Raw genomic sequence first — 15,907 nt, forward strand, 5'->3', positions numbered from 1 at the left:
GTCAAAATGGGTGATGCTCCCCGAATATTTTTTGGACACAGAGAAGTAGTTTCTTGTTGATACAGACTTATGTCCAAGACAAAGTTCAAAGTGTAAAAATGAAGAAGGACAATAATTTCAAAAGTAGGCAAGGCAGGGTAACGGTTCTTCTAAATGAGATATATAGGCAGTGTTACGATTCCTATGCACTGAACATCTACTCATTAAGATCTATCTACATACAAAGTTCCTTGTTGATACCACTTTGTAGTTTAATAGTAATGTCCCGGACAAGAAAATGCGGACGGACGGACAAAGAGGCGATTGTATGCTCTCCAATCGGGAACCATAAACTTAATCTGCCCACAGTAAATACCCTGGTCACATTCTATGGATGTGCAGACTGGCCTTGGTTTACAATGGTGGCAAAGGAAAAGCACTTGCTTCAACAAAGCTTACATCTTCATCATCTTCATGATTTCCATGATTCTTATCATAATAACATTACATGTTTTATGAAAATATCTTGTCTTCAAATATCTTTTTCAAATTATCACAAATAACTGATTGATATATATTAAATGAGAACAGGTGGTGTTAACAGTTTAAACACAATGAAAATCACGAGCTTTGTCAGATGTACACAACCATACATAAGAAAACTACGTATACTGTAGTCTATCAACACTATAAGCACACTAAATACATATTTTCTATCTTTAAATCAAATAAAAATAAGCTTTTTTTATTAAAAAAACCCATTCAATTTTCAAAGAAAATAATCTCATGAACTGGTCCTTTAATAAGTTTAAGAGCATTTTATACATAAATGCATTGATATTATGCGAGCAAGTATTTCATTTTAACTTATGCTTATTATTTTCACATGATACCATTATGCTACTTTTTGTAATAGTAAAAAATGGTTCATATATTAATCTAAGGCAAGGCGCCTTAATTGCACCAAGAAGTACGTAAAAATTTGAAATATTGTGAATAAATAACAATATTTTATCATACTTGATAATAAAATATTCAATTACTCAAACATATACGTAGATAATGCATAAATGTCATGGACTATGTACAATTATAGTGAATATCATTTTGTCTTAAAACATGTTGTCTTAAAATGATGTCACTTTGACGTCATAATACTAGAACACCATAGAATGTAGTAACGTGCTGATATTAAATTTTCATCTTTCGGAATTGATGGATATAAACAAAATAATGTGACAAATATGATGTATACAGAAACTTCAAGATCAAATGATAATTTTATTATTTAGTGTCCAGCTTTATTTGTCATCCAATGAAAACGCTGCATTTCTTGTGTTAATTTTCATAGAAAGAACAAAAGTTGATACTAGATCTATATCAAACCTTCTATTTTTCATAGTGCGTAATAGAACCGCGTTCGTAAAATAAACATGTAGCGCCGTATAATAAAGTGAATATCTATGAAACCAAATAAAGCTTTACACAAATTATGTTAGTATTCATCCGTAGCTGTTCCTGTCGCTAACGCTCCCGTCGAAGTTTCTAAGGACATCACGGATGAACACTAACATAGAATCTATATACATAGTAACTGTTGTAAACATCGTAAGTATATACCTGTACATATTATGCTGTAATAACTGCATGAAATGACAAAATTAAATCCAAGCAAATACGAAATTTATATTTGTTAAAACTGTTATATGATATGATGTTGATAACGTCATGGAATTACGAAAAATCTATGGTTTAGGCAAAAATTGATAAAATTGTAAATGTAAAAGTGTATTGGCCTATTTCTTGTTTTTGGCTCTCAATAATTCTACTCGGCGCCCCGAGCCTCGTGAGATCCTTGACTACATAGATTTATACATTTGTTCAAAATCATGATCTCCTACTCTTACTCTGAAATAATCCTTTTTATTACATATTTATGAATATATTATTGAGAAATATTGATGAACTAAAATGAGTTTTTCCATTTTCCATATTTTCATTGTAAAGGTTATTTTTCATTGCAGTGAAACATATTTTCTACATTCATTTTCATGGGTTTCTTACCGGACTACTCTCTTCTAAGTTTAACCTATACACAAAATTTCAGGGGAAAGCTTTCAAGTTGTAATGTCAAAAAAGAGAAAAATGTAAATAATAAAAAAAATCAAGACTTTTTCTATAAATACTGGATTTATTTTCATCTTGTGGTATAAAAATTACCATATTTTACTCGTGGCTACCGTCACTCATAAAATATATATTTTCATATCACTCGATGAAAATAAATCCAGCATTTATAAAAATAAATTTGAATATCCATATACTATAACTATATACATATATATCGTGAAAAATATACAAATCAAAATAAAGATACAAAAACTTAAAAATTAAACAGAAGATGCACACATTTGTTCGTTGATTTTTATATACAGTACAACCTTTCAAGTTTCACATGTGACACTAATGCTGGCATGTGCAGTAAAATAGTTAATAAAATGTAAGCGTAAAAGTATCACAAACATCAAAATAATACTCAGAGTTCAAACCTGACTAGCTTCCTCATATTCAAGGCTATAAATCTATGTACATAAATATGATTTTGTTTTCAGAATTGACAATCATCTGAAATATAGACTATTTTTTCTTACCATTTTTGCTTGATTATCTTGTTCTTAAAACACAGAAAAAGTGTTATATCTAAATATAATAAATATTCATATAAAAGTTTCATTTGTGTGAATGTCTGGAAATGTCTTAATTATTGACTGCATTGTATTGCATTGCAGGATCTCTTTAATTTTGATAGTAGACTTTGTATAACTTTCCTTGTAGATATCAATCAAATCATTGCGTAAAAACAAATACAAGAAGCATGTGATGCAAAAGTTAGTTTTATCTCTTCCTCCTTGTATGTTAATGTTAAGCTTGGAACTGAAACCATGTAAAACAAAAACCGGTAAGGCAACATGTTTCTAAGCGGTACCCTTTGGTGCCCTTTTTCCGTTTTGCAAGGTACGATTTAAAGATTGATATTCCTCAATTTTATCTCAAAATAAGGTTATTTCTTTTCAAGTCAGCATTTATGCTAATAAACTAATTAATTGTAATCTAACATGATCAATTAGCATCCATAAAACAATAAAAGTATAATCAGAACCATTCGGCCCTTATTTTGTTTTGATTTTTTTCCATTGTGAACACGAAGCCAGGAGTTAATCCATTCTATTGAACTCTCGTAGAAGAAAATTTAACATTGTCCCTAAAGATTAACTGTAGCTGATCTTCTGCAAAAAAGAAAACATTAATAAATCAAAAACATAATTATTGCTCTTAGCGCAAATAAAAACCAAGCACCTTTGTATATTAAAAGAACTTATTTTAAATAGAACCTACATTGTTTAGGCATACGATGACATTTCACATTTGCTCGTGATGTTTCTATCTAGAGCGGATTCCTAGAATGCTAATACTTCAAAATGCAACTGAATTGATTAAGGTAGACACGACTGGAAATCCAAAAAGATACACCGGTCTTCTCTAACTCATATGAATGGCAATATTTTAGGTGCAGTCCGACTCTGGAGAAGATCCATCAATCTTATAAGCCAACTTAATTGTTTTATTTCAAACACAAGCGGTCAGAAATTTAAATTAAATTATTTCATTGCAAGGGGCTTAAGCCGAAATTAAATTTTAACATGAAATAGTAAAATTTAGAAATGACAAACATCCGCAAATGTGTTCATACGGCGGTGATAATGGAAATTGTCATTTGAATTACATATTTCGGCATGGACGGATATCCGAGTAGATCCAACAACCTTCTGTAGGTCATCTAAATTACATATTTACGATTTGACATCGTCTCATAATTAAAAGTACTAATCAAATACAACAGTTTGATATTTGATCTTTTGTTTAGTTTCTTGTAAAAAAAATATTGGTATTTTCACCGTACGCTACCTGTCTAAATGAGCCACTTCCATACCTTGTTTACTTCCTTGTCTATTCTTCACTTGTTTTTCTTGTTTTGAACTCAAACACCATGTAGTGGTCGTCTGCTGTCACATCAAATGCTTTAGAACTCCGAATATGTTCTCTAACACATGTATATTCTGTTTCCGGTATAATATCGTACATTTCTACTGTGACTAACTGCGGAAGATTTTCCAGCTCGGCAATAAAGTTATTTAAACACCCTGCAGGCATTTCTATCTCCCAAAGCTTCACGCGTTCAATATTCAACATGACAGCTGACAGCAACAATGAATTTTCATCTAGAATGATTCCTCGCAACTCAACATTTATTAACGTCGGTGTTGTGGTATTTAGTAGTAACGTAGGTAACCGCTCTAAGTATAACTTCTTTAGATTTAAATGTTTAGACAAATCCAAGTTCAATCCCTTACACTCACGGCGGCGGTGCTCTTTACAGAATAACTCGTTAAATGTTAATGCCTTCATTGACTTTTTATCCTGGATAGACTTGAAAATTATTTCAAGTATTTTGTGAGACAACCTGAACCATTGAATATGTAAACACTGCAAATTTTGTAATTGCGCAAAATTTTCACCCAGATTCTCTGTATCATTTTCTGTCCATTCACCCCACGACAGCGTTACACTTTGTACACTGGGAAATAGCAACAATCTTATCTCAGCTTTCTTCTTCCATCTACCATAATAGTATGATTTCTGGATATGACTTAAGTCTTTGAGGGAAAATAGCTCGACAAGTTCACGTAAACTGGTGGAAGTATTGTAGGTGTTTATTTGAAGTGATTTTATGTTGGTTTTATTTTGTTTTGACAAACGTTGTAACTGCTCATTGTGGTCATTTTTCCTGGAAATGAAAACGTCTTGCAAACTTAATTGCATATTTTCACTTTCAGGCTTTTCTTTTAAATACGATATGAACATGTTCTGTATATTGTACAGTGGATTATTTGACATGTACTCGACACCTGTCCTAGTTCTATAGATATGTGTTACTTCATCTCCATTTATCACAGACATTAAATCATTTGATATTGCAAACATCAGGTCAGCATTCATTTCACTTATAAATTCAAATATGACCGACATGTTAAGAATGTCTTGAACACTCTTACATTTTTCTAGAACAATTTTCTGAGCATCACTTTGCAAACTTATAAATATGAAGGCAAAGAATTCATGAACAGTTTTGTGTGCAAACGATACTTTACTGATTTCTTTTGTTAAAGTTCTAGCTCTACTTTCTGACAATATTCCTGAGACTAGACTAAATTGCATGTCGTCTGCTTTGAGGTAGTTTTCAGCAACCGATCGGTCAAATATCAACGTGTTTTCCCTTGCAACATTGAATAATGTTTGATAAGCTAGATCCGCTAATGATGTTAGAAGAGAGTAAAACGTTTTACAAAATTCATGGTTCAAGAAGAATACTGGTCTATCACTGGCAAAAGCTTCACTAGACGATTTTACCTTTGGATGTTTCTTTGCTGCTCTTGATAATAGAAATTCAATGATATTGGTGTAAACTTCATATTTGGAATTTCCTACAGGAATTTTATTACACCATAAACATATGATATACATGAGAAGAAGTGGAATTGTTCGCATGTGCTTAAGGCCTCGGTCACGTATTACGTCATTCAATTCCAATATTTTACTCGACAATATTTCGTCATCATGGATACCGGTCATTTTACTTATAGCATTTCTTTCTAGACTGCGCCTAGATTCTGTAGTAAGTTGAACCAACTCGACTTTTTTTGTTATTTCACTTGTTTTCAGATTTGAAACTCCAAGCTTCCATGGACGAGTAGTAGTTAGGACAACACAATTATCACGTACGTACCGATGTGGTATTTTTTCTGAAATGTCGCTACAGCCGTTATCAGGGTGAGTCCATTCATCAAGACCGTCCAATATAATCAAACACTTTTCCCTACATAAAACCTCTTCTACTGATGCTGACGGTGGAAGTCTGTTGGTGATTTGCTGTTCAATCATTTCGTCAATATTACAAACTGTGGAACAATCTCTTAATAAAACTAAAAATAAGAAATCAAAGTCAGATAAAGCTTTTAGCTCCTCATCTTTAAAACGTTTGCAGTTTTTGTCTTGGCGATGAGCTTGACACCACGTGATTGCAAGATATTTTGAGAAAGCAGTTTTTCCAAAACCTGCATCAGCTGATAAATATATTTCTTGCTGATCTTCACTTTCGTTTGAAAACAGACTCTTCAAAGAATCGATTGGGGTTCGTATTTCTTTGTCACTTGTATAAGACTCCTGCTCAACGGCGACCATATCTGGCATCACATAAAACCCAGCTAAAGGTGTCTCTATTTCATCAAAAAGCGGTGAGAGAGGTATTGAACTGCATTTGTTTCTGTAGAATTTATTCAAGTCGCTTTGAAGTTCTGAAATGAGAGTGAGTAGGGAATTGATGCTTTTCCCCTCTTTTCAAGTTTTAACACGCTTACTGATAAAGTTTGGCAATGCTTGTGTTTTTGCAAAAGTCAATAACGTTTGTTTATTTATGTGTTTTTGTAAGGCAGTTTTCTTCAATATTCATATCAATAACTTAACGGATTTGTCAAACATCGTATAGAGTGAAAACAAGACGTATATAAAGTTCGCTTGAATGGTACTTGTGTGATGTATTTTTAAATATTGCTTAACCTTCTACAAGCCTCCTAGAATTAATTGACTTTAGATGGACTAAGGAATTCAAGGTAATGGAATGCCTGTTCGCAAATCACTAAGATTAGTCGCTTAGACTAGTAAATAATTTACACCATTTTACGCCGCCGAATACCTTTAAAATAGATAGTAAAGAAATACACAATCAAAAAAACAGTATCAGCATGATTATAAAATCATTTAAAGAAATATGCCTAACAAGTTCAGCAGCGCAAAAAAAAGAAGATTGAATGCTGTACAAATGTAGATGAATTATGGAAAGCCTTGAAAAAAGTAAAAAAGAAACCTAGCGTTACGCGTAGTAACATAGCCTATATTGAGTGGTTGCTTATTTGAATGTCTTGTATTCAATGATTGCGTAGGCTCTACCAGAAGTTATGAAACTGAAGATGAGGAAGATTTATATTTAAATGCCAAGATAACTATAGAAGAAGTTAGCAATGTTATTGCCAAAACATCCGTTGAAAAAAGTGCTGGTTTTGATGGTCTGAATGCCGAATTCTTTATAATATTTGTGATGATATAGCACCATTGTTATATATACATCTTTTTAATCACACTTAAAATAGTGGTTACTTTTTTTCGAAACATGAAATAGTGAAACGCTATTCAGTAACCAACAAGAGCTGTCACGCAAAAGTGACCAATGACACCAAAATGTTTAAAAGGGTGAACTAAACCTTTAAGGTAGCGACATGGGTCTTGTCGCGACATGTTGTCTTTATGTGCTGGACATTTGTACCAAGTTATTTTAAAGTTATTCAGTACAGTCTTCCCGCATACAATGTTCGCTGAACATATATACCATAACATTTTCAATAGTAAAAACTTACAGGTTTATTTGCAATGAATATATGTTGTTGAATATAAACATTTAGCCAAATTTACTTACTCTTCTTGCGATTTTGATATTTTTCCTCCTCTGTCTGTACGGAAAAGTTACCTAATAAAATGAAATGATATTATAAAATTGGTTAATATCATTATTATATATTTTTGTTGTATACTTTTCTTGTCCTAAATAAAATAATTGTATAAAAACATGATATGGTGGCAATGATTAAAGCGATAATTTTGATGTCACCGGGGTTGTATGTAAACATTGCATGTAAAGACATTTCTCTTTATTACATATATTATATTTCGAATAGCTCACTCTATCACAAACCTGCAATTTGTCCCCTTTTCAGTTCCTCGATATCAGCCTTTACCTCTGTCATGTCCTCTTTCAATCGATCAACATCTGCTTCATATTTCTTCCACTTTTCTATTTCTTCCTGTATCCTTTTATCTTCCTCCGGATCAAGAGGGCAAGTTTTTATATCTTCAATTATTTTCCGAATATTCAGAGCTGGAGAACTTAGTCGAACAAGTATCTAAAAAGGAAGTTTGAATTTTTTCTAACTTTAGATTAGCAAGACATTTATTTTTGAAGTTCATCACAGCTTGGCCATGTTAAGGAACACGACCTTTTCATTCCAACGAATGCATGGTTTCTGTAGTGGGCGCTATTATTTAAAAAAGCATGAAAAATGAAGGACAAAATATAAACAAACAAAGCCAACGGTGTACTTTTTTGACAACCAAGCACATGTAAAACCACAACCTTTCTAACTGACAAACAAGCTTTTGTTTGTGAAAAGTTTTCTTAACCATGACTTTCGACCTTGAAATTTGAGCTGGGGACTTAATTCTTGCAAACAACACATGCAGTGTCTTTAGATACAGCGCTTTTATGCAAAGTAATTTTAAAACCCCTTAATGAATGATATGGTTGTTGACCGAACATGAACATCAAAACCTGAGGAGTTCTGATAGTTGCAAAATATGGGAAAGTATCGGTTTGGAAATTACATGTTCTTGAGCTGATAAAAATGTCTTCAAAGTAAATAGCAGTTGTTAGTCATTACATATAGAAGTAAAAAAATACGACAAAGTGATCACTTTATCATATTTCCGTGTTTTCGCCTGGCGCCAAGCGAAGAGAAAACACGACATGGCACAAATAAGCCGACATATTTATTAGAAGTTATGAAAATATTTCATTATATATAGTTTTATGCCCTATTCATGTTTACAGGCATTACATATTTAATATGCCGTCTTATGGTGCCGTCACAGCAAGACGCTCTGTTCAGCGTTCAACGTTCATGACGTTTGAGGGAACGTTGATAGTCGCCCATGGTTGCTGGAATAACACCAGAAGAACGTTCCTGTGAACGCCAGTGAACATTAGTAATCGCCGGTAATCGACGTAGAACGCTGGTGGTTCGGAAAAAAAACATGCACAAAACTTCTCACTCGGACCAGCGTTCTTCAACGTTTAAATTTTAAACGCTGAAGAAAGTTTAAGAACGTTCATGGAACGTTTTACTAATTTTCGTTTAGCATTGCACACGTCCGGCTATCGTTAGTCAGTCGTTTCTCATTCGCTACTTGGTTGTTGCTAATTGTTTGCTTTGTAGTGAACAACTCACTGGCGACTCACTGGCGAGCTGTCAACGACCGCTAAACGGTTTTTAAGCGCACAAAACGTGTGACTAAAGATAAACGAACGTTTGGGAGTCACTTGAGCTTCATTTGAGCGTCATTCGACCGTTTCACAAGGTTTGATTTTGGGCTATCTTAGAGAACACCTACTTTGAAGATCCTGAAAGATTTAGTAGGCTATATATGTTTGCTGTAGCCAAGCATCAAGTAGATGTACTGAACAAAGCTGAACATATCGAGGGAATTCATCCGCAGAGAAGGCCCCGACATTTATCCACACAGAAGAAGACCCCGACTGGACTAAATCATAGCTATAAAGACATCAATGATTTGGAAAAACAAATGTAGCTAGTAGGAGAAGCCCTCACCCCAATCTTTTTTTACATAGCGTCATGACGCTGACTATTCAAACTTACAAGATTAACTAAATTCACTTTGAAATTTTCAGCGTTTTTTACCCGTTTAGCCATTAAAATAACACGCTATCAAGATGCTTGTCTGTCGTTATTCACTCGTTAGTCACACACAACGTTTGTCGCCCCGCGCCAGTGACACGTTAGCACACGCTTATGGGTTTCAGACGTATTTTATTTGGTCGCTGTTACACGCTTCTCGTGCCGTAGACACACGCAAGTTATGCATTAGACGCACGTTAATTACACGCTAGATGCGTCGAACTCATTCAAGAACATTCAAAAATTGAACGATTGAAACGTTCTGAGAGCGTTGACCAGAACGTCATGGTGTGACGGACCCTTTAGATAATTAATATGAAATGATACTCTGTTTCTCAGTTTTGTAAAAGAAATATAGCTTGAAAGGTCCTACAGATGGTAAACAATGTTTCAATCAAAGTGCTTACCTGTTCGATATCATTCCACCAAGTTGTAAATTCACCGGGTTGCATTCCAGTTGTTGTCGATATATGACTGATCTGAAATGAGAACTCAAATTGTCAATGCCTTGGCAATAATAAGTTATAGTGCTTTGACACAGAACTTTTCCTCTGAAATATTTCCTAAACAACTTACAGGTATAAATAAATGTAAAAATGTTACTGATCTTGAACTATTGTGCATTAATCTTCATTCTTGAATACAAACTGCACACGCAGGTATACAAACAAGTATTAAGTGATTCTCGTGACCACGTGCTGTTGTTGCGCGATTTTAAAAAGCGTGACTTAGCAACAGCTTTATGCAAAGACGGCCCGGTAGGTTTTTTTTTATCAAAGCATTACTGTCGAATGACATTGCACTAGCACGTGGAGAGCATGGTACAAAAATGTTTTTATAGGAAATAGAGATAACGAACGCGGAATCATCGATTTTGATGTATAGTTGTATGCAAGAATAGGCCTAAGGCACCTTTATCTGCACAAGCTCTCGAATTTCTTAAACCCCTCGCTCTGCGGGCTTGTAGCTAAAATGCGCTCTCCTGTGTTTCTGCAAATATCAATGCACGGAATAGGGTGCATTTACCCTTTACTTAGATATATCCACCTTTCAAGTTTATACCCCTTAAGAGATATGTCCCATACAGACGAAAATCTGATAAAAATTAACGTTTCATCATTATGTAGTTTAAAAATTTATAAGATTGAAAATAACATTTTATCAATTAATCATACTTAATAAATTCTTGTCGAGATAACGTACACGAAAGATCATGCTATCAAATATGTTCTCAAAGGAGTGTGGTGTGTGTGAGTTTTTTTTTGTTTTTTTTTTTTTTTGCATTTTGTGAAATATAATATCTTTTGTGGTTTTTAACATTAAATTTATAAAATGTTAAAACATTCATGAAAGCTTAAATAAAATGACAGATTTAATTTCATTACCACACTTACATTATTTCGGGAAGCCTTTAATCGACAAAGATCTGCCTCAAGTGTTACATCAGTTGGTAAAGGTGTTGCGTTCCAGTTAAATGTCTTTGTTTTCAAACCGAAACATTTCAGGTTCCTTAGAAGACAAATGATAAGCGTGATGTCCATATCTGACGTGGTTGGGTCTTTACCACAAGCCGGAAACAATATGTCATATTGAACAGGAGTTATAACGCGGCCTTTCAGACGGTCTATTGTTGACTTTTCTTGTTTCAAGCATTCACTTAGAGTTATGCCTTGATCAGTCAGGGCCTGGTCGAATATATTTCTCAAAACTGGGAGGCTTCCATCTATAATGAGTACTTGCAACCGGAATAAGTGCACGCGATTGCTAGACGTCTTTTCAAACAAGATCTGATCACTAGATGCCATTTTCTGTACTTCTCCAGTTGTTAAATCTACATCACTTGATCTATAAACGTAAAAATGTCTTGAAAAATAAATAAACTATATAAAAACTAATTGTAACAGTCATCCTTGGAATAGATTAATATGTACCCGATTAATTTCTTGTTATTCCAACATGTGGAATTTAAGTATCTCATTTTAATCGTAATAGAATGAAAGCAAAGTGGTATAATTCAAAATTCGATATAAGGACGATAAATTTTTGGCAGCGGCCGTCAATCAAGATCCCACATTCCCCTCCCTGCCCCCCCCCCCCCCAAAAAAAAAAACGTGTTTCAAATTTCACGTGAATTCGACAAATGGTGGTGGAGATAGATACAACAGCAGGAATTCTTAAAGTATATATTGTAAAGGAAATTTAATTCTGCAAAAAAAATCATGTTAGAGTTATTGGTTCTTGGACAGTGGCCTACAATGTGATTCCGAAAAGATTAGTGCGTTTAAAAATATTTGCGTTTGGCTACGAATCTGCACAAACATCATGACTCAAGTGCTGACCCGAAGCCAACGCAAATGGCAAAGAACAGGTGAAATATAAATAGGATAAAAAAAATAAAAATTATGAATAAATAGATAAAGGTTATTCAAGATATTATGGTTTAACATTCTCAATTAAATTTACAATTTATAAAAGAAATTAAAGGACAAACACTACAAGTTAAAGTTTCAATAAGTTCCGATCGTATTACTCTCCTTCCTTCTCCGTATACGTTTCGCATTATTACAATGTCACACGTACACTGATGACACACAAGTGATGTATAAATACATTTTGTTTTAAACGAAAAATATGAATGTTATTCGGCATATGAAACATTAGACATAACAAACTAGGACAGGCAATTTAAAGCATTCTTGTCTAGTTTCGATAAGTGTTCGAGGAAGAAATTAGAAACTTTTCAGTCGCAGTTAACTTTTATCGCATGAATGTGTAATAGATATAAGAACATTGGTGCAAATTTAACAAACCAAAAAGAGAGAGATGGAGATATGGGGAGAGGGGGAAGGGGAGAAAGGGAGAGAGAGTATAAAAACTGAATATTCTAGATTTTTTAAGGATGCTTTTAAACCCTGTACATAGGTTCATTAAATATATGATTCGACAGTCACGTACTCTCCTGTCCGATAATTAGTTTTACAATTTTCTTCCTTGAAATTTTATTTTAGCTAACTACATTTGAATATTGTCTGTGTATTTTGTTACCTTAAGATAATGCTTCAACTCTTAATAGATTGCAATATCGGATGTAGCACTCCTAACAATTGCAAACAATGCAAATAATTTCTAAATCTACTTAAAACTAAAATGCCGCTATAATTGTTGACAGTTATAGATATTTATGAAGAGGTTTAATGAAACCTTTTAACCAACCCGGAAATAAAATGTATCAACATTGTATTGATATTATTTCCCTATCATAAAATACTTTCGTATTTTTTTTTAATGTTTTCCAAACTCATTGTTTTGATATTATTTCCCGTCTACTGATCTATCATAAAATACTTTCGTATTATTTTTCAAATGTTTTCCAAACTCTTTCGGTTTACTAATCTGAAATCTTTTTAACATTGATAATTTCGCATTTTTACATATTTCTATTCATGTCACATTGAATATATTCTGTTAGTTTCATTTTTTATGAAGAAGCTTGCAAATTGAGCCCATTTACACTCAGATTTCTACTGCATAGTATATTGTTGTTTTGTTATATTCAAGAAATAAAACCTGATTTGAAAATTCAAGGGGAATAAGTCATGTTTACAATTTTACAGTCTACCTGACAAATGAGCCGTCTATTTCAAATAATGCAATTATGTTACATACAAAATTTATTTTTACTACAGTTATTTGAACATACTGTTATATATACATGTATGTTTCTTTTCCTCTTTTACAAGACAATAACAAGATAATATGTTTTTAAACGCATTATCGATGTTAATAAAACAATATACAATTGTTATATTAAACATAAGTCGTACTAAAAAAGGTAATTAAATTATATTTTACGATTTAAGATTGTAGAAAATTGTACATAACTTACCTATTTCGTCATTTTTACACTCAGTTTTCATTTTCTTGAAAATATGAATATCATAATGTATCACAAAACTTGAATTAATCTCGTTTAAAGTAAGTTAGGTGCGTATAAATAATGCACGTTTGTAAAGTTGTCAATTTCCTTACTGGTTTATTGCGTTTGTAATTCAGATATCGGACGTTTCATTTAAGTCGATGCCGATTGGTTAATTACGCGGTAGACATGTCACTACATTGAAGCACTCCCCTATGGCGGGATACCACTATTTTAGTCTTAGATGATGTGAACTGTAGGCCTAACTACAAGTCTTAAGTAACGTGAGTGTATTCAGTGAGCTGCGAAGGGAGCGTAGCCTAACTACTAGCATTAAATCCAAACTGGTATGTAAATCTGCTATAGAATCCTTAATACTCCTAATGCTTCGCATATCAACAGCAATTATCATAAAGAACTATACCTGATTTATTGATTGGACATTTCCTTATAGAAAAAGTTAAAGTCGACAAATAGAAATGCCAGATAATTAAGGCCTTTTCTTCTATCCATTAAAATATTGCTTATTAAAATCAGAGAAAAGGTTAGACAGTTTAACACCAGACTTAAATATATTATTCATAGCCCGAAATATCTTCAGGAGTTTTCAATCTGATCAAAGATGATACCACACTGCTTGTCGATAATTGGAGTCTAATGATTTTTGTACCCATGAGAAAGAACGTGCTCTATCAGATCATACATGCAAATATATCACCGAATTGGGAGTCATGTAGCATATAATTACTTGCGAACAATTTCTCAATTCTTGTTAATACACCAGTGAATAACTGTTCAAGATAACTCTAAAGGTAACGCCTCTTTATGCTATCATTTCAATTTGTTGTATTTTTTGCTGGACTTAAAGAAGATTTCTCTGTTCAATAATTTTCAAGAATAACAACTGCACTTTCAAATTGAACTGGCCATTAAATAATATAAATGGCGGAAAAAACATATAAAACGAAGTTGATATGGTAGTTATCAATTTACAATAACTGTATATAGAGCAAGCAAACATCTCTGAAAAGTGTATACATATATAAAAATATATACATACATATCCCCAACGAAATATCAAAGGTTGGGTTTTGCCAATAATATAATTGTACTGGCCATGTTAACTCCTTATTAAAGGGATACTCAAGCAAATTAATGACAAAATATAAAAATGATCGTATGTACTCGAACCACACTAAAATGACATTTTGTAAAGTCCAAGTTTTATTCTTTATAAGGATATCTATGACTGCCTAGTGTATTCATTTTGAGGATATTTACAGAATAACCAATGAAAGATGCAAAACGAAGAAAAACTTGCCTGTCTCCCTTTAAGGATTGGTATGATAAAACCGTAAGCCTATTTTTCTGGGAAATATAACCTATATCAGAAACATTTATTGAAAAAGTCTGTAAGATGTCCTTCAATGACATCAACTGATTCAAATAAGAATTCATTTAGATGATCTATTTCGACCGAGTCGCTTGCGTCTACTACAGTAACATGCTCTGATAAGATAGGTAAATCAAGGTTGTTGCATGGAGGATCATGTTTGTTCAAATCAACATTATCGTTTAAGGCCTTCTACGTGTCGGAATATTATTAAAGATCCGTCATGCCCCAGAAACGTTTCATTTTTATTTTCTCATAAGCTTTTTGCTTTTTATTTTTTGTGTACTTTTATATTTTCAAGATAGTGACCAATTGGCCAGCTATCTGAGGCATCTTTTGCTTCTTTTGCTCGATTTAGTATTTTATATGGACGTCAAAATACTACTGGATGACAAGTCCATGTTGTCACGGCAAACGCAAATGTTACATGTTTTGTTGTTGTTTAAGTGTTTTATAGAAAAGACGAGGCATGTGAACTTTTAAACCTTTAAGTAAATACAACAATTTTAAATAACTTTCATTTTTTAAAAAGTGTGTAAAATCAAAGGTCGAATTCACCAAAAGGCAAAACTAAACTTGCTTTAAATATGTTACCGTAGCTTGTTTAATCCATGTTGACTTCCCTATCTTGTGGATTTAAAACAGTAATCTAGGTTAAAATGTCTGCCTTTTATGTATAGATTTAAAGCAGCACGCCACCAGATTTATGCAAATTTTCATGAAAATTTTTAAGAATGTGAAAACGTAAAATAATGTGAAGTTACCAAAAGGAAGCAATTTACTCCTAAATAATTGCACTTACAACTCACGTAAATTACTAAAATGAGGTAAAAATGTGCAAAAAAGCCCTTACTGCGTTAGTAACGCAGTAGAAGTATAGTCATAATGTTGAAAAAGTCAGTCATTAACCACATAAAACATGTCAATTATTACTTGAATCTTTAATATTATTACATTCCTAAATTCTAAGTAATATTT

At 32.9% G+C, this 15,907-nt stretch overlaps 1 protein-coding gene across 3 annotated transcripts; it reads right to left on the reverse strand.

Moving 5' to 3' along the window:
- Nucleotides 1-1,359: 1,359 nt before the first annotated feature.
- LOC132721493 (uncharacterized) lies at nucleotides 1,360-15,591 on the reverse strand. Of its 3 annotated transcripts, none has more exons than XM_060705807.1 (7): nucleotides 15,524-15,591; nucleotides 11,015-11,465; nucleotides 10,028-10,099; nucleotides 7,844-8,051; nucleotides 7,568-7,618; nucleotides 3,971-6,392; nucleotides 1,360-3,266 (listed from the first exon to the last, which is right to left on the reverse strand). In XM_060705807.1, the coding sequence occupies exons 2-6, from the start codon at nucleotides 11,423-11,425 to the stop codon at nucleotides 3,988-3,990; spliced, it is 3,147 nt and encodes a 1,048-aa protein (XP_060561790.1). In that variant the 5' UTR covers nucleotides 11,426-11,465; nucleotides 15,524-15,591; the 3' UTR covers nucleotides 1,360-3,266; nucleotides 3,971-3,987. The 3 variants fall into 3 exon arrangements, with proteins under 3 accessions (XP_060561790.1, XP_060561788.1, XP_060561789.1); XM_060705805.1 differs by lacking the exon at nucleotides 15,524-15,591 and adding an exon at nucleotides 13,507-13,779; XM_060705806.1 differs by lacking the exon at nucleotides 15,524-15,591 and adding an exon at nucleotides 13,507-13,779 and having other exon boundaries at nucleotides 3,946-6,392.
- Nucleotides 15,592-15,907: the final 316 nt, after the last annotated feature.

This window comes from Ruditapes philippinarum, unplaced genomic scaffold (genome assembly GCF_026571515.1).
Source record: "Ruditapes philippinarum isolate M1 unplaced genomic scaffold, ASM2657151v2 ctg3247_1_1_1_1, whole genome shotgun sequence".
Lineage (NCBI taxonomy): Eukaryota > Metazoa > Mollusca > Bivalvia > Venerida > Veneridae > Ruditapes > Ruditapes philippinarum.